The sequence below is a fragment of the Phalacrocorax aristotelis genome, chromosome 10 (genome assembly GCF_949628215.1).
Source record: "Phalacrocorax aristotelis chromosome 10, bGulAri2.1, whole genome shotgun sequence".
In the NCBI taxonomy this organism is placed as follows: Eukaryota; Metazoa; Chordata; class Aves; order Suliformes; family Phalacrocoracidae; genus Phalacrocorax; species Phalacrocorax aristotelis.
The window spans coordinates 23,001,621-23,025,773 of NC_134285.1; the positions used below are offsets into that span (position 1 = coordinate 23,001,621).

Below are 24,153 nucleotides of genomic sequence, written 5' to 3' on the forward strand. Positions count from 1 at the left end.
AAGTCTTAGACATGTTTGGGTCTTTAGAACATTGGTCAAGTAATATTGTAAACATATTTATATTTTTGTGCGTATTCTATGCTTTGGGAAATTGTTTAATCTTAATCCCAACCTTCCAGCATTACACTGTTTAATATTTCAGTGTCATTTGTAATTTCAAACAGCATCAATGTGCTTTGACTCTGATGCAGCCTAACTGATGCTTCATTGTAAGATAAATTGACCGTTGCAAGTGTTGGAAGTGTAAAGGCAAGAATATTGGTAAGGCCTGACAAGAAAAATGTGCCAACTTGCCAGGATAGTTATACTGCTTATGCTGTATGAAGAGCAAAAGTGCATCAGAAACTAAGTAGTTTTTTCCCTTTAGTAGTATAAAGGTGATACGAGTAAAATTATGGTCTCAGGCCGAAACCTGTCTAAAGGAACTGGGAGGTGTGTGTATATCAGCTTCTTTATCATGTGTACAGCTGCAAAGGTAAAATGCACTGTATAATAGATGGCTGCTGTCAAACAAGTGATAGGATGTGATGAGACAAAATGAGTAGCACACGACTTCATGCAACAACCTTCTACTTGATTTCTCTTAGTTACAGTATACATTACATAGTTTTAGGTTATCAAAGCTAAAGAATGTATTATTTCTTTTTTAGCTTGGAGCATGGCTTTGTAAACCACAGTGTACCTTTTCTTTATGTTAAATAATACTTAGCTTATGAGGAACAGGCCACTTAAAGGTCTTCCAGTTGTTCATATTGTATCACATAATGGTATATACTTCGTGCAAGTTTGTTGTTGGGCAAAGTAATTTTTAATTGATGTAACAAGTAATTGCCTAGTTTAACAACTGTGCACTGAACCATTTCTGATGCAGTTGCTTTTGCTCTACCATAGCCACTCTTTGACTCTATGCTAATATATGTGAAGGCAATAAGGTGTGGTTTGTAACCGCTGTAAACTTTTATATAGCACTTCTGATTTCTGTTCATTAGGACTTGAAGTTTTTTTAAAGTAACTCGTTGGATGTTAATTAACATAATACTTGTTAGGAGTTAAAGATGGTCAGCTAATGAAAACTTATGCTGAGGTCTTCAACCATATTAAAATTGAATTATAGTCTGATCATTGAGACTTTCAGCTTTCTGTGTTAATGTAACGCCATCCACCCGCGGGTGTTGAGAGAGCTGGCTGACATCATTGCAGGGCCACTCTCCATCATCTTCGAGAAGTCGTGGAGAACGGGGGATGTCCCAGAGGACTGGAGGAAGGCAACTGTTACCCCTATCTACAAGAAGGGCTCGAGGGAGGATCTGGGTAACTATAGGCCCATCAGCCTTACTTCAATCCCTGGGAAAGTTATGGAACGAATCCTCCTGGGGGCCATCACAAGTCAAATGAAGCACGTGACTGGGAAAAGCCAACGTGGCTTCACTAAAGGCAGATCGTGCTTGACGAACCTGGTGGCCTTCTATGACACAGTGACTTGCCTGGCTGACATGGGGCAGGCAGTGGACACTGTCTACCTGGACTTCTCCAAGGCCTTTGATACGGCCCCCCACAGTCTCCTCCTGGAGAAATTAATGTGTTATGGCCTAGACAAGTGGTCTGTGCAGTGGGTGGGGAACTGGCTGGCAGGCAGCACCCAAAGGGTGGTGGTAAATAGCTCCTTTTCCAAGTGGCAACCTGTCACTAGTGGAGTCCCCCAGGGATCAATATTGGGCCCAATGTTATTCAGTATCTTTATAAGTGATCTGGATAACGGCATCAAGTGTAGCCTGATGAAGTTTGTGGCTGACACCAAACTGAGTGGGGAAGTAGACACTCCAGAAGGGAGAGCTGCTCTGCAGGGAGATCTGGATAGGCTGGAAGAGTGGGCCAGCAAGAGCCTTATGAAGCTCAACAAGGAGAAGTGTAAGGTCATGCACCTGGGAAAACATAATCCAGGAGTGCAGCACAGACTGGGACCCACCTGGCTGGAGTGCAGCTCTGTGGAAAGGGACCTGGGGGTCCTGGTGGACAGGAAGCTCAACATGAGCCAACAGTGTGCTGCTGCGGCCAAGATGACCAACAGGATGCTGGGTTGCATCAAAAAGGGCATCACCAGCAGAGATAAAGAAGTCATTATCCCGCTCTACTCAGCGGTGGTCAGGCCACACCTGGAGTGCTGTGTACAGTTCTGGTCCCCGCTATACAAAAAGGGTGTGGACAGTCTGGAAGGGGTCCAGAGAAGGGCCACCAAGATGATCAAAGGACTGGGAAGCTGCCGTACAAGGACAGGCTGGGGGAGCAGGGTTTGTTCAGCCTTGAGAAAAGGAGGCTCAGAGGGGATCTCATCCCCATGTACCAGTACTTAAGGGCAGCTACAAAGAAGATGGAGACTCCCTTTTTACAAGGAGTCACATGGAGAGGACAAGGGGGAATGGACACAAGTTGCTCTTGGGGAGATTCCGATTGGACACGAGAGGGAAATATTTCGCAGTGAGGACAGTCACCATTGGAATAATCTCCCCAGGGAAGTGGTTGACTCGGCCACGTTGGACACCTTCAAGAGTCGCCTGGACAGGGTGCTGGGCTGTCTTGTCTAGACTGTGCTCTTCCTAGAAAGGTTGGACTAGATGATCCCTGAGGTCCCTTCCAACCTGTGATTCTGTGATATCTTCAGCTGACAAATATTCTGCTTTGATTGAATAGATCTTGAAAAGTTTTCAGGTTCTTTTTAACTATTTTGAATAGTTCATTTTCTGTTCCCTGTTATTCTTTCTCACCAAAATACTGACACAGGAGGAAGACTTTTTTCCCCCTTAATACAAATACATTTTTTTCTGTTGTGTATTTTGATGATTCAATATTTGCATGAGCATTATTAATTCCTTGAACGTTTATGATACATGTGTGGTGCCATCTGGTTCTTGGTAGGTCAGATTTCTAGTCGCTGGAAGTTAACTTGCTAGCACATGATGATTTTGTGATTGGCTTTCTGTAATCAGAGTTCTGTGGCCTAGCAGCTGGATGTTCATGTCACAAAATGTTGGTCTATTTGTTTCTAATTATCTGCTAGATTCTTAGGCTCATCAAAAGGGCCAGGCCAAAAAGAGATTGCGGAGCCTTTTAACTCCTGGCTGTTGGTGAAGGGTTCCCTGTTCTGTGAACAGAGCACATTAGTTCCTGGGTACCAGTCTGTAACATACCAGCATCTAAGTGTGTGTGGGGAGTGCCTTCACATACTTGTGAGTAGTTTTACCTGCTTGATGGGAAATCACATAGTCCTGCAATTTTTAGAAGGAATAAATTTGGAAGGGTTTTTTTTATTATGGTGGTGTTTTGGTGGTTTTTTTATTTTAATTACATGAATATGGCTTTGTGACCTCAGTCACCTGAACTTCAGATGGCATACTTTTTGGAAAGAACATATTTTAACTACCTGTGCAGCATAATTCTAACAATTCTTGGACACAAGCCATTGCTGCAAACTTAATATGTACCAAGAAATCAGTCAGCATTGTGTAGAAAACAGTTACCATAGAATCATAGGATGGTTTGGGTTGGAAGGGACCCTTGGAGGTCATCTAGTCCAACCCCCCTGCCATGGGCAGGGACATCTCCAACTAGATCAGGTTGCTCAGAGCCCCGTCCAACCTGTCTCTAGGAATGGGGCCTCTACAACCTCTCTGGGCAACCCGTTCCAGCACTTTTACCACCCTCACTGTAAAAAATGTTTTCCTTATATCTAGTGTAATATCTATCTTACCAGTGCAGCAACAGCCTGTAATGAAGGACTGTAACAGCAATGCGGTGTGATAAAATAGGGTGGTGTTGGGGTTTGGGTTTTTTTGACTTAGCTTCCTCATGCTTCCACTTTCCTTAAATGTGCATCTGTAGATATGAAGCCTTTTGGCCTCCTGTGCATCTGCATTAACAGAGAACAGCAGGTGGAGTCTGTCAGGTCAGAGCAGGAGCAAGAGGCCTGATTCTTCCACAGGGTAGCTAGATTTCTAAGCTAATTTTCAAGTCATTAGTGGTGTTTTTTGACAATACTTGATCTTTTGGTTGGTCTGTCCATTTTTAATGGTAAAAATACATAGCCAGTTTCATGATACCCCTCTGTCATAAGAAAGAATAATTTAACGATTTCTTTATGTGGCTATGGAGGAGGCTTTCCCCATTTCTCCCTTTATTATTCTTGTTCATAAACTTCACAGGTCCGGAGGGAATTGCAAGACAACTAAGGAGGCAATAATAAAAGTGCAGGTGTGCTGGATATGATTTCTTAGCCTATGTGATAATGTATCATTGAAGCATAGCTCCAATTAGCTAGTCTGTTCAGAAGCTTAATTAGATCTCTTACCCACAGACATCAGAGTAAGTCATTGTGGCATTGTTACTTCCCCATAGAGTTTGAAAATTGTGAGAATAAACCCTGTGACGGGGAGGTGAGGGTTCCTTTGCTGCAGTTATGTCAGGAAGCCGTATGGGGAGGGAAAAGAAGGGGTAAGAGGAGAGGAAGTCCCTAGAAAATGTGAGTCATGAAGCAGCTGTCTTTGTATGAAGGAGGAAATCTCTGAAATCCAGGCCGAGGGAGTGGAAGAAGGCTCTGACTTTACAGATACTCCCTCTTCTTCTATACATATCTTTCAATTAATTACTTTCTTCAGTTCCTGGTGTTTCCTCCCTCTTCTATACTTATCTTCCAATTAATTATTTTCTTCAGTTCCTGGTGTTCCTGTTGGAAGAATAGTGGGGTTCCTTGATAAATGAATTGGGTCTGTATGCAAAGTGTTCTTTTTTGTAGTAGCCCTAACAAGTCTGTTTTCTTTTGGTTTTTTTCAGCTGTATCTTGTTGGAGGATCTTTTGGACTCCGTGAATTTGCTCAAATAAGATACGATGTCCAGAAACTACACGGCAAGGTAGTTGAAATGGTTTTCTTTACTTTTCTTTTTCCTTTCGTTTTATGTATATACTGTCTTCTAAATGATTGCTAGGACAAGCAAACTATTGGTATTGGGGATTTGCAGTTCACCACTGGGCCCTGGGCTACAGCTGAGGCCCTTAGTCAGTGAGTAGTGTAGGGTAGGTAATAATAGAGGGGCTGGCATGATGATGAATCCTTTTACCATCTGTGAAAATGATCAACGTAAGTAATAGAAAAATTTTGTTCCTTTGGTTGATTTTAAGTGGCAGTTCTGAATCCCGGGAAAGAAGTGTAGTACATCTAGAAGAAGGTTATTACAAAGATACTGTATCTGATTTAGACTAAAAAAACTAATATTTTAAAAGGTTGTGTTTTCAAACAATACTTGGCATTGGGTATATAATGTTAGGTGGCTTTCGGGGCTTGGGTTTGCATTGACTGAAATAAGCAGATACCTTTAACATTGTACTACATCCTGTTCTTTAAGCTCTTTGAGAGAAAAAGCAGTTAGTTGTTACTCAGTACATCAGAATGTACTATATGGAAGAAGCCATTCTTTAAACGAACTGGAAGCCTTCTGAATAAGGGAAATAGCTTGCTTACTACTGCTATTTACACCTCCATGGATAACACTAGTTCCAAATTGCGTAGGAATTGATCTGAAAGGAGCATGTCGGTTCAGCAGAAAGTAATATTGGCTTGCCTTCCCTAACTTTGTGATATGCAGGTCTGCCATTGCAATGCAGAAAGGCTTTCTGCTCTCAGTGCTGCTGACTTGCAGGTGGCGTGAAGCTTTTTTAAAGAGTATATGGCACATTGTACAAAAAAGTATTTGTGTAAGACTCCTGACACTGGTCAAATCTTTGAGACCCTGAGCTGTGGAGAGTTTGGAGACCTCATTGGTTTTTCTTAGACTCTTGTTGTGGGCCGTCTAAATTACTTTAATCACTCCTCATTCTTCCTCATGTTGCATACCTAGCTGTGGCCTTTGAAGGACCACATGGCCCACTCCTGCTCAGTCCCCTATATGACATAGCCCATAGAAGGGAGAGTAATCTCACAAATCTCTTCTCCAGTGCTGTCTTCTGGGTAGTTACTTTCTGTCAGTCCTGGGCTTTTAGGACCAGTTGGAGCCTTTAAGTTTTTCTCCAACCAGATGGGGATCACAACAGGGGCAAGAATTTGCCTGTTGTGTTTCTGTCAGGTTTTTTTGGTCAGATTCATACTCAGTGAATTACATTTAGCCTCCATGATCTGCACTGTGACTGCAGCCCAGGGAAAAAAAAAACTGGTAATAGTTGTGCTATTAGTTCAAATCTGAGGCTCCTTGTCCCAGCATTTATAATCAAGTGAAGCATCATGGAATTAGACAGTAGTACACAAAAGCTCTGAGGGGAAGCTGCTACCCAAGGAGTTCTTAAGCTCTGAAAAGCTAAAAGAGGACATCTGGATTCTGCTGTAACCAGTATTACTTAAGGCAGCAGTGTCTCTATTGTGTTTTCTTTTTTCTTTTCATTATGATTTTATTTAGGAATAGATGAAATTTAAATAAAGAATGGTGTAGTATTGCCTGAGAGCTAGCAACACCAACTTTGGGCTCATTCATAGACAGACAAATCAAAGCAATGTGTTCCATTAGTTGCTGTTTCTATGTCCATAAAAACAGAGGTAAGAACCATTCTGATTCATTAAACAAGATGTTAAAAGAGATTAGAATATCATTTAACTGACAAAGAGAGAAGCAAACCTAGTTTAAAATGTATGTGAAACTCAGGAAAAGAACATCAATAAAAGTAATATAAAAATGCTATTAAAAATCCTGATGGTCATAATGTCCATTTAATTTTTCAGTGGTTAAAATGTTTTTGTGTTGGAATAGTGTATCTTTTTCTTATATGACACGCTTTGACTAGCATGAGCTCTTATCAGAACATCAGCAAGTGCTCCTTTTGGGGCATTGGGCAGTTATATGCAAATTGCAATAAGCAATAAAATAAATAGGATTTTTTTTGTTACAGTTGCTCCTTTGGAATAATAAAAATGTTTAATTAAATAACACTTTTCATACAAGAAGCTCAAAAGACTTTCACAGAATTTAAATGAATAAAACTTCATAGCCTTACTGTCAGCAAAGGCAGGATTATTATTTCCATTTTACTGCTGAAAAAAATTGAGGTTTTAAAAAGTTAGCAACCCATCCAAAAGTAGGCTAGGATGTGCAAGCCCTAGTATGCCCGTTTTTGCAAGCATGACTCCTAAACTTGTTTTCTTGCTAATTCAACTGCTAGATAGACAGGACTTAGACGATCCTTTTGTGGTATAACTCCCCTGTGTTTCAAATGCTAAACTGTGGTCCCTTCTCTTTGAAAGTATTTGTCCTTTTTCAGTCTAACCATTCTCATTGTGCTGGGAGGGAAGCCACTTGAGTAGGCAAGTTCTCAGCTGACAGTGATATTTCAAAGGAAGGTTGTAGTAGAACTAGTGTCTGTGTTTCAGTGACTAAGGGTTTAACTGGCACTTTGTATTCTTGTGGCTTAATGAGGAAAAGCTGTATCAGTGATAATGCGTACATTATTAATGTCAAACTGGCTTTTGAAGAATGTTCCTTGATAAAGGAGTTAAAATTCAAGAGAAAATGGTGGTTTGGACTTTTGATGGAGTATGGTTTGGTGGTGATGTATCAGGCTGGGGCTAGGATGAGGGCTGGGAGAGAGGTAGAGCCTATAGCTGCAGTTGGAGAGGGGATATTAGCATCTGAAGAACAGGTGTATTATCAATTCAGAATAGTGTCTTTGGATATCAGGGCTTTGTATATACCCATCTCTTGCAAAAGCAAAAAACCATTTTGGGTACACTTTAATTTACACAGGGTACCTAAATCAGTCATATTCCCTTGGCACACTGAATGTTCTGTATTTAAAGCGACCTTACGCTGAGACTCTTCTTGATGTAAATGCCTGTTTATGCTAGTCAGAATTCTCCTGAAACTAATCAGGGATTTCTCCATTATCTGTTGTTGCCAAAATGTACATTAATGGAGAAATCATTAGGTTAGGTAATTTGTTTCTTTTCTGTGAAGAATGTATGCAAATCAGAATTGGTTATAGAAAACCAGGTATGCTTACGGGAAAATCGTGGAATTAATGGAGAAGAGATGAGTAGGTTTGTATAGGCATCATTCCAAATGCCCTTTTTCTCAAATGGAAAACTAGACTCTTTGTCTTACTTCTCATTATGTATGTAATTGAACAGAGATGCTTATTTAAGGAGTTTTTTTACAGAAACTGTGACTTCTATTAAATATACAGAAAATGTTTCATTTCAAGTATACTATAATAAATTATTTTTATTTACTGTGTTCCCATTGTTGTCATTCATGGCATGGTAGAGACTAGGTGATTCAGATCTAATTTTGGATATAAGAATCTTGGACATGTGGAATGGTCTGTACTATTGGCTAATAGATACTGTTGAGGGTTGAAGAGAAGCAACATATTAACTACCTGGGAAAATCTAGGCTTTTAGGCCATCAGCAAACCATTCAGACTAATAAAGTAGAGTTTGTAAGCTCCAAAACTGCGTTGTCGAAGAAGTATTATTGCGAGGCAGGTTCTCAGAGTATGGGGAGGGAATAGGACTGAGCAAGTTCCTCCAGGATAACAGGCAGCAGAAGCACTTCTAGGAAAGCTAGAACCTCTGTGTCATTTTGTCAGGAAACAAAAGATCAATTAGCCTTTGAAGTCTGCACATAGTTCCTGCTGTAGGGTATGTATGACAGTGTTACTGTACTGACTTATTTAGTCTTTACAAACTACGTAGATTCTGTTAATTTTTTCTTTGTCCTAGGCAAAGTGAGTGCACTGCAAAAATTGAATGCTAAGAAATGAGAATAATAATGTTTTCTGTCTTCCTAAGGCAAAAAGTAGAGGCAGTGAAGAGTCAAAATGACAGAAGTTCAATCTTTTCTCCTACATGAATTTTAACCTTGAATCAGCTGTTGTGCATTAAAGTATATACAACCATTGCATGGCACTCCAGAGTTAAACTCCAATTGAAAATGCAAATATATGACCTGCTCTTTCAGAACACCAACCTCTATGAGCAACAAAACTGTAAGCCCAGAAAGAGTATAATAAGAGTGATGGTGATGGTGTGAAGCATACTCGTTAGTAAGCGTGCTAGGAGCGTAAAGCTTTCTTTATGCCGAGTAGATTGCCTTTAAAATTTCTGTGAAGGGATTGACAGTGTTTTGAGCTCCTTAGCTAATCTTTTTGACCAATTCACTGGCATGTAATTGTCCATGAGATGTTGCATGTAGACATCTGCAAGGTGTTAACGTTGCCATTGTCAATTCTCATTTATTGCATTTACTTGGTGTCTTGAAGTCCTAACTTGTGAAATGATTTAACTGTGAGGATCTCAGCTTTCATTTTATAATCCTAGACCTCAGACTTGGGAAGAAGAGCACATATGGTGTGTGGAGGATTATCCTGGAAGCTTTGCTGTCCTTTGAAAAAGAAAAGAATGAGGAGTGGAAGAGAAAAGGCGGCTAATACGATGACTTATGACACTCTTGATATTTCACTGGTTTACAGCTGTTCTCATAATTGGGCTTGATAGTGATTTAAGTGTGTTTACTGTCTGGTTGGTTTTACTCAGTATTACAGTTTTAGAATATTGTTGGTGGGTCCCTGGTGTCGTCCTTTAACATCATGTCTTGAAGCTCCCGAATGGGTGTCAGGGGACCCTCAGCAGCATGCAATTTAAATAACTTCCACTGACCTCACTGGAAAATTTATTTCCATCTTGTTCAGGTTCTTGCTTTAGTTCTGTCCTCTACTTATGGAGCTCCTCTCTGCCTATGAGCAAGTCACTGAATTTTAGTGAGTCCCAATTTCTCAGTCTGTAAAAGGGAGATAATTAATGCTGCTCTACTTTACATAGGGAACAGGAAAGTTAATTAATTAAAACAGAAGGAATTATTTAAGTTCAAAAGAGCATTAAAAAATATATTTCCTCAGGTGAGATCCATTAATTCAAGTGTTTTGGGGCAGGGTGAAATAGTTTAGGAGGAAACAGGAGCATGGAACTGACCAGTTTCCATGAGGCCCTTATATCGGGGGAGAACATAACTGGCATTTGCGTCAGGAAGGTCCAGGAAATCAGTCCAGCATTTTCTCATTATTATAAGTGATAGTTGAGAAATAAGTGATATTTGCCGATTAGAATGCGTTTGTGTTGCAGTTGAAACATTACTCTGGTTCACAGACATACTGCATTTTGTTTCAAACCACTGAGTTGGGATGGTGACAACTGCAGCAGCACAGTGCTTAAATGAGGCTGCAACATCCACCCAAAAATGGGAATAAATTTGCGAGTGACTGGACAAGACTGTGCTGTGTTGCTGGCTGGCATATCCGTGTATTCACTGTCATTACGTAAACCAGCTCAGGTATGTCCACAGGAGTTGCACACACAGGCATGCCCTGAAGTATTACAACTAAAACGGCCTGTTGGTTATTGCTTCTATTTTACCTGCCTTTGAACTCCACCTGGACAGGATTTCTGTGTGCAAGCAGAAGTTTGGTTTTTTTTTTAGCTTGTTGTGGTATTGGTTCCACACACACCCCGAAAAAAAAAAAAAAGTTACAAAATTAAATGAAATTTAAAAGCTTATTTAAAGTTAGTGTGGTTTCTGAACAATCTGTCCTGTTTCTATATGTCACATCATTTTCTTCCTTTAAATAATGTATTTCATATGAGGTGAAGGTTTTAAAATGGAATTGTCTGAACTTCTGAATATGTCTGTAGCATTTAAAATTACACAAATAATGCTATTTTTTACTTATAGTTGTGGAATGTCAGCAGATTGTCACCATAATTAAACATATTGTGAGCTACTAGTGCTAGATAGAGCTGCTTTACTCCAAGCTGTCTTGTTTATCTTATTTGAGGACCTGCATCTGTGTTAGAAAACAGTATTTGCTGTATTTGCAAAGCTATCAAAGATACTAAGAATTTAACTGAGTGCAAACAGTATTCACGCTGGATGTAAAGGAGTGTTTTTCACTTTCTTCCCCAAATTGTTCAACTGACTGAAATGGCAAGATGTTTTTATTGCATCTCTTAATGGATAAGCATCCATGCTTGAAATCATATTAAACCCTGGTGTTCTCAAAGCTCATAAGGCTGACCAAAACTTGACTGACTATCGTTTCAAGGAGTAATCTGGATAGGCCAAGTCATTGTGATTGGACTGGACTGGCAAGCCCATGGTGGTGTATTTTGTTCTAATGACAACTAATGGACTTAATGCTATTGCTGCCAGCCCAGGTCATTACATGCACTCAGTTATCTTCTGTGTTTTGCAGGTTTTCTGCTTGATTTTGTTCCAAATAGATTTAGACTCATCCTCTAGATTTCCTGGTGTGCCAACACCCCCTACCAATGCTAAGGTCAATTTAAATTAACATTGTTATTACTAAAAATACTCTAAATGGGTTATTTGTGTTATTAGAATTAAGGAAGTGAAATTTAAACACTTGGTATCTGCTTGGCTAAATCTAAATGTATGTTTGTGGTGCTGTGCACTGTCAGGGATTCATCTTGCTCATGTTTCCATTGTCTTAAATGAAATGCCTGGTTTCAGATAACTATCCAGGCAGCCCATCTAGATGGTTTGAGAGAGAAATGCCCCCAAAATATGCTTCATTCAGTTTTAAAATAGATGTTTGAGACTTTTGACCTATGGAAAAGTAGAGAGATTGAGCTCAAAACTTTATTATTATTACCACGTTTCAGAGAAATGAGTACTGTCCTTGCTGTATGAGGATATTTTTATTTAAATTGACCAGGGAATGGTAGGTGAGATAAACCTCTGCCTAACTTCAAGTGTAGATGAGTTAGGTTTTTGGGCACGTATCTTAAAATGGGATTTATTTTCTCTAGAAATGCACATCTCTATTCAGCTGACTGTAGGAGGAGCCTAGACAGAGACTTCATGCTTCAAGTCAAAAGTTTAGATGGCTAAAATAAGGTGAGATGAAGCCCGCCCTAAATATTCTTTCCCTGGAGCTTCATTGGCAGACTAGCAGATGGCTTGAAGGTGGAGGAACTCGTATTTAATCTGTTGTTTGTGTCTGAGGTATTATGTGATTCTGGAGAGCTTCCTCTGTGATTTCATAGGAGGTTGTATTAAAAAGATCTTGTTTGATTTGAGTGTGAACAAAATCAAATCAAAATACCTTTAATCGGTGTCTGGTGGAATTTTTTGGATGGGAAAGATATCCTTTCTAAACTTGTCAGCAAGGGAATGTGGAATCATTTTAGCATCTGTCACTGAACTTGGAAGAATAATTAAGTCTTCTCATTTAGCCTGTTAGCATTTATTTATTTATAAATTTAATAGGTTTCAGTAAGCTAATTACACAAGCACAGTGTGGCAAGGGATTGATGTGGTTGATTATTGTTTTCTTCTTTTTCTTTCCTTAAGCAGGTCAGGTTGGCCTGAAACTCAACTCTAATGAAGACAAACTTTGGCTAATTTCCTTGTGTAAGTAGATTTAGTTGATTTTCAAAGACCAGATTTATTAATGAGCTTGGCCCTAGGTCCTCCAAAAATTAAGAAAATAATACACTGAAATGTTGTTTGGTGCTTTAGAGAATGTGAGAGGCATACACTTATGATTAATTATACAAAAAAAAATCTTTGTCAGTCTGTTAGCTTTACTTAATGAAGCGCTTTTTGCTAAATTAAAGCAGACCTTGCTTTCAAGCATGGCCTGCTTAGTGGAGGGTTTTAGAATTGGGTATTAAGTGAGGCAGCCTGGCTCCTGATTGATGGCTAAGCAGGTACCCTTATAGTGTCTTTGTTTCTGTTGGCAGAAGGAGTTTGGAACTTGTTGCATCTTTTGAAGACGGTTCAGAATCTTCCAAAGTAGTAATTTCAGTCCTGCAATATGGCACAGCAATGAAAGGGTAGCAGAGCTTTTCATACTCTGTGTTGTGGTGGTACCAGATGTTCAGATGTCGGTTTTCTCCCTTGTTTCAGTTCAGTCCAGAGGGATTGTATGGAAATGAGCTCTTTATCCATGCTATTCTTGAAGATTTTGAGGTTCAGCTGCTAGTGTTGGGTTCATGTTTTTGCATTGATTTCAGCAAAAACTAACCCATTTTGCCTGAGCTCAGATGACTTCCCCACTTTGTCTCTGAACAGCTGCTTACTGAATTTGCTATGATACCAGACGGAGGTGTATGTTTTCATTTTTCAGACATCCTTTCAGTTTAGCATATTAACCACCATTTTGCTGTAAAAGGCAAATACAGAGTCAGCCTGGTGTTCAGTAAGATTTTTGTTGCTGCTTTCTGAGGCTGATGCGGTGTGTATGCTTTTGAATGGTTTCCAGTGATTGGATCTGCCTAGACCCACTGCTTATTGTCACCACAAACAGCTTAAAGCACTGTAGGACAACCTGGAGATATGGTATTGCACACACCTGCCCTTTCATACCAACTTGTATCAAGTTGAAAAAAATGAGACCAAGGCCATTTAGCCTGGTCTGGTGAAACCAGGAGACCTGTCAATGCCAGAGGACTTCTGTTAATAACCTGAAACAGGTATGGGCTCTCAGAATCACAATATGGTGGTTAAAAGTTGGGACAGTCTTATAAAATCTGGATGTGATGATGTTAATAATAGTAATACAGGGATTATTTTGGTAATGTGTGTGTTCACTACTGAAGAATTAAAGCTGTACTAATTCTTAAATTTGAAATATCTGGTTTTTAAATTAATCTTTAATTTCAATCTCGTAATGTTGTGCCAGCATAATTTTTTGCAATGAATATGAAAATGTATTGTTAATGACACTGAGTTTAGCCAGAGACCCTAAAAGATAATATTCAGAGTTTCCATGGTAAAGTGGTTCACTGAATCCTTGTCAAGCTTCTTTTATAAGTTTTTTGTTTTTGTTTTTGTTTTTTTAAATGAAGAAAAGTCCTTACTTATCTGTTTCCATGTAGGTAGTGGTTACTTTTGCTGTAGGAATCGCAGGGGTTTTCTGCCATCCGTGCTACGATGTCATGCTGCGTCCTGTGTGTAAGGATACATTAATAAACATCGTGGAATCAAAAATGGCATGTCTTTGAGAGGCAGAGAGGTCTTACGCATTTTATGAAGATTGGAAAAATTAACGTAAAGTTTCAGGGGCTTAATATCTGTCTAAAGTTTTTATTCTTAAAACTTCCATTCCACAGCTGCCTGGATGCGTATCGCTTTTGGACTGAAGGTCCTTTATGTGCCTAAAACTCTGCCTGTGGCCAAGCTCTCTGCTACTATGGTTTTCATAGTGCTGCATAGCTTGGCATCTATTAAATATATAGAAAAACTTTTAGGCTTCGTTAAATAGATGTTCCTAAAGCTGCGTTAGCTGAGATGTGAGCGTCGCTAAGTGAGCTGTTGAGTACAACTTGTGAGGCTTCATACAAAATGGCCGCATAAGTAGGGATGCTGCTTCCCATGACCTGCTGGTTCAGCCAGAGGGCAGGTACCCGGGATGTGGATGAGAGTTTCAAGGCACATCCCCTTTCTCTGAGAAACATGCAGTGATTGTGAATTTGTAGATTGCCTGGAGCCGCAGGCATTATTCACTTTCCTTTTTAAAACTCATCTCTGTATGGAATAGTTAAGAAATTGGAAGAATGAGGGAGATAATATGATTGTGACCTAGTGGTTAGATTATATATGTGAAGTAGGGGAAACCTGGTTTTTCATTCCTATGCCATTTGGATTTTCTATATTTTTATCAAATGAGTATTTGATACTAAACATCTTGAAGCTGGGCCCCTTTTTTTCAGGGCACTGTTCTTTCTCTGAAATGGGGGATTTATTCTTTTTCTTTAAAGCAAACAAACAAAACCTGGTCCGCCTCACTGTGAGATAGCTAAAGACTATGAATCCTAACTTGAAAGAGTTATCTTCTCGAATCTTAGGAGAAGTTGTCTAGTTGTAGGTGTCTAGTAGAGAGATGTGGGATGAAGAGGAACTCTTCAGCCTTTCCCCTTGTCTGTCTGTAGTTACTGCTGCTCTAATTGCTGCCCGATGTGCAGCCCCTTTCTAAGCATCTAAATCTTCTCTTGATTTTTTTTTTAATTCCAGAAGTCTAATTCAGGCTGTTGATTTTGCTACACAACCAGGTGTTAGATCCCTGTAAATCTAGTTCTGAATCTTGAGATGTGTGTACTAACACATATGCGCTCACTGCTATTTACCTATCTTGAGCTAGTAAATACCTTGGCAGCCCTATGCGTTGTTCCAACTTCCTCATATGCGTATGCAGGTTGTGGGTGCATTTAGGAGATTGCTTTAGAGGGAGTGCTTCATGTGAGGGCTCTCATATTTATGACCAGGAAACTCAGGGTGGAATTTGGACCCTATCTGGCATGTCTTACTGGGGAGTACTCAGTAAAGGGAGCATGCTAGGTATGTTCTGCACACAAGGTAACTCCTTGTTCAGATGCACAGAAGTCCTGGTGGATATATATTGTCCAGGATTTCCAAGCATCAAGCAGCCGCATTAGAGCTACCACCTGACTCTGCTGCCCAGCATCTGGAAATTCCAGGCAAGTGGCCAAATTTGTCTTTTTTTGTTTACCTGGAGAGAATTTCTGTGTGGAAAAAAAAGGGCTGTGTCTGGAGAAACCTGGGCATCTGTCATCTTTACCTCAGATTATTGAGCTTCTTTCTGATGAAATACAAAATAGAATGCAAGTATAAAGAGTTCCTTGTTTTAAATAGAAGCCATTTTTCCATTTCATAAATCTTGATGGTGTTTCTGTTGTCAAGATTAGATTTAGATGAAGGGAAGGTTATTAACTGGAGAAACTCATTCTGATGCCATTACAAGTGGAACTAATTTCAGTACATAAAATGTTCATAGATTTCAGATTTTTACATATTATATACTACCAGTAATTCTGTTTGGTTGCTTTAAATCCTGTCACATTGCCACAATTAATTACTAGTATTTTTGCCTTGCAATTGAAGTGATTACAAGTGTGTAATTTAGCTTCTGGCAGCTTTTAGCCAAAACATAATTTAATACCCAGCTGTTTTTCCCCTCACCTCCCTCAAGCACCAGAAGACATCTAGCTTTCCCGACTCATCCTGTGAAGCCAATAGCCATGGTGTCAGCAGGTTCAAGCTCAAACACAAGTACTGGGGTCCCAGTCCCTTTACCAGGATTTTCTGCGCTACTTGACCTGTAGATCACTACAGTTTTTACCAAGAAAGTGTTGAAAACCCTTTGCCCAGGAATGTTTCCCTTTTAAGTGCGATCTCTGTCTAAATGGATCTTCCTTTTCTTCTCCTTTGTGTTCTGAGACTAGAATGGTTCGAGTCAGTTGGTTCTGTTGCAAACTACAGCTATGCGGCAGTCTGAAAAAGCAGAGCCCAAACTCCTATCTGGAGTACAACCACTAATGAGAGGGGAAAATGCATAATCTGTCTCTCTTCAAATACCTGTCACTGCAGAAAGCATTCATAGGTTTGCTTGTGATTCAGTAGGTGATACATTTTCACTGGAGTCAGCACTGAACCTCCTGTATGTTGTGTCAGGCAGTGCTTAACTGCCTTTTTCTGATGAGGCATAAAAATGAGAGTTTGCCTTTAGAACCTTAACGAGTGCTGAAATTGTCGTAGCTGGTACAACATCATGTCTTGCCTCCCTGGAATGCAGCTCTAGGAGGCTAGAAGGTGTCTGAGATTGTATGTTGTCCCTGTGTGAGCAAATGGGCAGCTATGGGGTCAAGAAATTCACAAACTCCCCCTAACAGTCCCTCCACTTCTGCACCCTCACAGACTATGTGTGCTGTTCATAAAGCCTACCAACCATAAGCTCGGGGATGATTCAGAGGAGACTAGTTTAGGTATTCCCAGGGGAACCTGTCTGTCTTCATTGATTACAGAGAGAATGGAGGAATACAAGCTTTCTGAATACTGCATAGAGAAGAGAGGTGACTTGTCTTATTAATATCTAAAACGAATGCATTAACATCTTTTTTGTTCATAATTCCCACTGAATTTAGTAGAACTGTGTTGTTCATGTTGGATGTTTAGCCCTTATAAGTACATCTGGCATAACAGGAAAATGGTAACTTTGCTACTCATGTTTTAAATTTAATTACACCAGATCTTATTGTAACTTTCTCTAGTGTACCCATCAGAATGCCTGAGCCTTTGGTAGGTGAATGTGTTACTTATTAAAAATAGTGGCAAAATATCTTTCAAAAGGAAATAGTGCATGATGTAACAATGTGTTGCAAATTCTAGTAATCTAAAATATAGGTATTTTGGAAGATGAAAAGCTTTCTGTAAGTGCAAAGTATTAGAATAGGCCTTTTCTTCTCACTGTAAAACTTCACTAGATGTCAGTGGGGAAAGTATTTTTATATAAATGCTATGCAAACTGTAGAATGAGAAATGTTAATTCCTTTAACACATGCAGAATTGGATGGCACTTACTAGAATTTGGTAGCTGGGGGTTTCTCAATACATAATTTATTTGCTGAATGCAGCTGCGGGACAACCAAAGCAAGTTTGATGAGTTCGCACTGAATTCTGAAAATTGTTTCTGTTCAAATAGACATTAAAAAGTGAAAATTTGTTTCAGAAACTTGTAGAAAGTTTAGAGATTTGTAATGTAAATCAAAATGTCATTTTAAAACATAATTAAAACAATTTTTAGGGTTAACCGGCAGACTGGGTTTGTTTTATATTGTTGATTATTTTGAATTAGCAAAGATTTTAATGTATATTTTCTTGCTTTTGATTTGTGAAAGCTGAACTTGTTTGTATGAGAGTAGCAAGTATATTTTCACGTGACTCAAGACAGGGCTTAGGCATTAACTTATGCATTTAGAAAAGAAAAAATGCATATATAATTATATATGTTTAAGTTTGATTAAGGAAATCATTCGTAATCTGTAAGTGTGCTTGTGCATTCTTTTAACTTTATTATGTGTTTATATGACATTTGAAGAATCAGACTATTTCTGTCCTACATGAGAAGGTTGGAGTTTTTTGGGTTTGGGGTTTTGGGGGGGTGTTGTTGTTTTATTGAAGCTTCAGTGCTTTTATTGAAGCTTTAAGGTTTGTTCTCCTGTGAGACAGACTTTTCCCTCCAAATGAATTCCTTTGTGTTTCTGAACTGATACAGCAAGCGAAAGATAATGGTTTAGGTATTGTATGGTGCCTTTGGTTTTGCTAGATTGTTAAAGTAAGCTGCTACTAGGACTAGTTTACCAGGACGAGCCTAACTGAACAGTCAATGAACACCTGAACACAGGTATTTCTGCTGAAGTACAGAACTAAAGAGGACACCCTCTCCAATCCTTTTCTGCCTGCTAGGAGAGCAATGAAAAGATTAAGACGAGAGGAACAAAAACTGCTTGCATGCTAGCTTCAACTGCCGGTTCACAATTGCTCTGTTGAAATTACTTGCTTTTAACAGAAACTTAAGTGACTTTTCTAGTTTTCTGAGTTATGACAGAGAGGTTGATTCTGTCCAGAGTTAGGATTTGATTAAGGGAGTGGTAAGGAAAAGCTTAAACTATATGTGCACTATTTTTCCAGCTTTAACTTGTGTAGTAGGCACATAGCCATTCAAAATAAATCTTTTAAAAATATGATAAAAATGTTGACTCTGCAGAAGTTGCATCCAAAAGTTGTATTTTTGTCTTTATTATTTCTAGCTATGAAGTATCTTCCATTTAGAGGCAAAAAGGGTGTGGGTTTTTTTTTCCCCTAAATACTGGCATCACAATCTCATACTCTATGTGAGTTATATACCTTACATATACCTTAGGTATGCTTTCACTAGCATGTCCATTACTCTTAGAAAGTTGGTGCACATGGAACCAATTTACCCTGTAATTTGGATATAGCAAATCATTCTTTAGTAAATATTCAAGAACTCTTATTAAAGTTTTGAATTTGTACAGCTTTTATTCGAAGTAAAAGCTTTTGCTTTTCCCAATAGAGATCACATGATTCTGAATGCAGGTGTTCAACATGTTTCATGTTAGAGTTGGACTTTCCTTTTGCATACATTGCTTAATGTTTTACTAAAGAAACTAAATAATGTGGCAATGGGTTAACTGAAATATGCAGAAATCTCATTTGTAAATGTAAATGTCAAATATATATGTTAACAGCAGATGCATTTTAAGGGATTTTGAGAGGTTTGTTAAAACATTTCAGAGAGCTCGCATATAAGTTAGGGGATGATGAAACCAATATTTAAGACTTAAAATCTTTTAGTAGATTTCATTAATTTTTCATAAATGATACCCACACTTTGAGGAGAAGAAAAGGAATTTTTTAAGCACGGCTTTATATCACATTACTTTTTTCTGAACTGATACCATAAGGATGTATAGTTTATGTCCTGTACTTCATGGAGTTTAACTGGCTGTAGCAGGACAGGTATAGCATACCAAAGAGGCTTTACAAAGGCACCTTGAGAAATTGTATTTTAATGTTTTTAAAATAGGTGTCTTATTCCTCTTGCTGTTTTCTCCATCAGTGTTTTGTGATGGCTGGCTCAGCAAATCCTGCAACTCTTGTAATAGGCTAAGAATCTTTTTTTGTGAGCAGTGGTCTGCATTTTGGCCCACAGGAAAGAACATGTTATTGCCTTATTTTTCACCCCTTTCTGTGATGATAAATAAATGCATTAAATCCTCTGACAGTAAATCAGGCTGAACCACTCTTGGCTTTCTTGCATAGTTTACACCATGGATCTCAGTATTTTTGCAGATGACACCAAGTTTGACAGGACTGTCGATCTGCATGAGGGTAGGAAGGCTCTGCAGAGGGACCTGGACAGGCTGGATTGATGGGCCAAGACCAATTGTATGAGGTTTAACAAGGCCAAGTGCTGGGTCCTGCACTTTGGTCACAACAACCCCAGGCAATGCTACAGACTTCGGGACGAGTGGCTGGAGAGCTGCCTGGTGGAGAAGGACAAGGGGGTGTTGGTTGACAGCTGGCTGAACATGAGCCAGCGGTGTGCCCGGGTGGCCAAAGACGCCAACAGCATCCTGTCTTGTACCAGGAATGGTATGGCCAGCAGGAGCAGGGAGGTGATCGTGCCCCTGTACTCGGCACCGGTGAGGCCGCACCTTGAATATTGCATTCAGTTTTGGGCCCCTCAGTACAGAGAGGACATTGAGGTGCTGGAGCGTGTCCAGAGAAGGGCAATGAAGCTGGTGAAGGGTCTAGAGAGCAAGCCTTGTGAGGAGCAGCTGAGGGAGCTGGCGGTGTTTAGCCTGGGGAAGAGGAGGCTGAGGGGAGACCTTATCGCTCTCTACAGCTGCCTGAAAGGAGGTTGTAGTGAGGCGGGTGTTGGTCTCTTCTCCCAGGTCACTAGCGATAGAATGAGAGGAAACAGCTTTACACTGCATCAGGGGATGTTTAGATTGGGTATTAGGAGAAATTTCTTTCCTGAAAGAGTGGTCAGGCATAGGAACAGGCTGCCCAGAGAGGTGGTGGAGTCACCATCCCTGGAGGTATTTAAAAGATGAATAGACGTGGCACTTCAGGCATGGTTCAGGAGACATGGTGGTGTTGGGTTGACGGTTGGAGTTGATGACCCTGGAGGTCTTTTCTGACCTTAATAATTCTGTGGTTCAATCTTCAGGATGTTCTATCCAATTCACCTGGGAGGTCTTACAGTTTTGTTTCTTGTTTGGAATGAAGTGAAAACGAAATCTGGGAAAACTGCACAGAATACTTAGCAAGTTCCTCCTTTTGTACTATTGGGTTGCAGGTAAACCAAGATGTTGCAAAGCCCAAGAATGCCAGCTTTGAGGTCCTGTTTTCAAGAGCTCTGCTGTTGTGACTTTAAGGTGAGAGGCCTGGTTGGGCCTATACTTCGCTCTGGTTCATCTTTCTGTACGCAGCAAAATTTGTTTTCCCTTGCCAGGGACCTTTCAGAAACACTAAGGATCTTACTGTTAGTTCTGGAGATGTGGGGTTTTTTTCTCTACTGGAATATTTTATTTCATACCAGTAGGAACAGTTTTTTAACTGAATTTTACTGTGAAATGAGATTTATGCTAGCATACTCAGAGCCAAGATTTAAGGCACTAATTTATGTTTTATACATCAAATAAATAAATGTGCACCTGCAAATCAAGCTGGATGCAAAAGCATGCAAATCATTGATTAAGTGCTTGGGTATGTTCTTCTCAGATCTGAAAGCTGTAGAACCCTTGTTAGTTTTGATGACCTTATATATGAGAAATCCAGATATGCTTAAGTATGGGATGGTTTGGTCATCATATTAGCCTTTAACTTAATGACAATAACCTACATTTCCCATGGCATTATCATGTGAAAGTCGTATGGTCCAGAGTTTGAGATTGTAGGTCTTTTTGGATCCATCTGGAAGCAAGTAGAATGTTTGGATTTTGAGAGATCACTGGTGCATCATGTACGGTAACTCTGGGAAATGCTGCTGTAATAGATTTTTATATTGCTCCTTTGGAAATGTCTGCATTGATTTCTGTCAGAGGCTGGATGAAATATTTTTTTGTTTAACCGTCTGTGTTCTATGCAGATGCTAGGAAAGAGTCAAAGGACACAAAGCCAGGTTTTGCATCTATTCTCAGCTGTCTCCCCAGTATTCAGAATTATTCCTATCCAAGCATATGCACTAGCCTTACCTAAGTTTTTTTCATGTATTAAGTATTATTAGTAATGTAGTTAAAGGATGTTCTGAATGAAGTTGCATGAAGTGCTGTGTTTTGCCTTGCCCTTCTCTGTTACCAAAGAAAGACTGTACGCCAAAGAGCTTGGCATAAGTACAACCTTTCTTGTACTTGACAACCTTTACAAGCTTTGTTCCTTTAATTCCTTAAGTAGAACAGCACTCAGCTTGGCTGAAGTTTACACTGCATTTCCTGAGTTCTGGGATTTATCCTGTCTTGTCTACAGCTTCTCACTCTGCTCATAAACCACAATTTGGAGTATCTATGACACAGACTTTTGTAACGATTTATGGGAGTCTTCTCTTCTCAAGAAAGATTAAAGTTGACTGATCCATGCAAGATTGCTGATTTTCCATGCGGAGGAGATAGGCATATGATAAATATTTTCAAAGAAGATACTCTATTGGGAGAGCCAGAACTGGTGATTCTGGTTTGTTCTAAGTTTAAAAATGGGTGGGAAGAACAAGATGAGGAATTTCATATAAGCAGTCATTTTGTGGACTCTCTGTGTTGTGGATACTGCAGGAGAATTTTGTCCCATCTATTTATGCTGGTGTTAGCAGTTGAAAAAAAAAAAAAAAGAGCTTAATTCATGTTCATTACATTCAAGCCATCGTCCTTCCCCATTTCCAAATAAAGGCTGAAACCTTTCTCAGTAGGATATTATTTTGTGGAGGATGGGGTAGGAAAGGATACTCAAGTTTTAGTAAAAATAACTAATTAGTTTTAGGGTAGAAACATCTTCTACCACCTCTGGAAATGCTTGCTATAGAGGGAAAGTTTTGTAAGACTTTGGCGTACAAATATTTGATCAGTACATGCCAGACACAAGTATACAACTTACTGCACTGACTTATGTGAGAGGAGTCTGTTAAAAGCACAGTCCACTTCTCATGACATGGTTGTCTCCTGACAGTCCTTGTGCAATAATTGACCCCTTAATTTTAGAAGATGTAATTTATTTGAGAGTTGGTTTGCGCTAAAACCCATGGCCACAAATAGTAAGTGGACAGACAAATAAATAATAATGGTTATAGCTGAGCGAGAGACTGCTTGTGAAAGTGGCCTATTTAAATTACAGATCCAGGCATTACACGTGTTCTGGACAACTGGAATGATACCCTGAAAAATAGAACATGAATTAACTTGCTCCTCCTCTCTGAATGCTGAACAGGAGTGACACTGCTGATCTGCTTTGTATTCCTGTGTGTCATAGAATCATAGACTGGTTTAGGTTGGAAGGGACCTTTAGAGGCCATCTAGGCCAACCCCCCCGCACTGAGCAGGGACATCTTCAACTCGATCAGGTTGCTCAGAGCCCCGTCCAACCTGACCTTGAATGTTTCTGGGGATGGGGCATCTACCACCTCTCTGGGCAACCTGGGCCAGCACTTCACCACCCTCACTGTGAAAAATTTCTTCTTTGTATCCAGTCTAAGTCTACCTTCTTTTAGTTTAGAATCATTACCCCTTATCGTGTCAGAACAGGCCCTACTGAAAAGTCTGTCCCCATCTTTAAGTACTGAAAGGTTGCAATCATGTTCTCTTTGGAGTCTTCTCCAGGCTGAACAACCCCAGCTTTCTCAGCCTTTCCTCATAGGAGAGGTGCTCCATCCCTCTGAACATCAAAAGGGGATAGTGATGGTGTTCTTTGGGTTCCCTTGTGGAAGAGCTGTCCTTTCCACACCGTGCAGGTAAAGTTAGTCACTTTCACAAATTTCACAGTTGCTCTCTGTCTGTATTATTTGCTTCTGAACTGAAATGAACTGTGGTCACTGAGGATCAGGGCAAAATTGTTAGCTAGAGATTTTTTTTTAGTAGCAGCACATTTAGGTTTATAACTGTACCAGAAATAATTGTGTCACAAACAAAAATTTTCCTTTACGGAAATGAGTGTAGAGAGGCAACAGTTTATCACAGTGCACTGTGGGATTCCCTGGTTTGGTAGGGGCTGCAAGCACCATATATTCCTGCTTTGCTCTGAAGTGATGCCCCTTGTCTGCACCCCAGGGTGCACCTTTTTTCCCCACCTAGAAATTCTGTCCAGGTTCTAAGTGAAAAACTGAGAAGTGGCAGCCACATTTTAAAAAGTTTTTTAGGTACTTACAGCCTCAAATAGCTGCCTACTAAGATTTCTAAGAATATTTTTGTGCTTAACCCCTATTACTTTTAGCCACCTGAGAATTTTTTTTAAGTCTGTATTTTTGGGAACCTTTTGAAGTTAAGTAAGGGTAAATCATGAAGGAACAGTGGAGTGTGAAATGGAAGAAAATTCCAATTTGAAAACTTTGTTCTTAAACCTTTTTTGAGATCTCTCTGTATACCTGTCCTTGCACTTGCAATTGATGTAGTATGAAATAAGCCGGTATAGTGCAAAAAACTCTGAGAATATTTCATTAATTTTTCCTGCAAGTGCTACATAGGGGAAAAAAAATACCCAACTCCACAGCCCAGAAAAAAAATACTAAAGACTTGA

At 39.6% G+C, this 24,153-nt stretch overlaps 1 protein-coding gene across 1 annotated transcript in view; it reads left to right on the top strand.

Annotated features, from left to right (window-relative positions):
- COX16 (cytochrome c oxidase assembly factor COX16) overlaps window positions 1-24,153 on the top strand; it is a 59,788-nt gene that overhangs the window by 10,165 nt on the left and 25,470 nt on the right. The window contains exon 2 of the mRNA XM_075105768.1: window positions 4,825-4,902. Within this exon, the coding sequence (XP_074961869.1) occupies window positions 4,825-4,902 (78 nt within the window). The remainder of the gene's footprint in view (window positions 1-4,824; window positions 4,903-24,153) is intronic.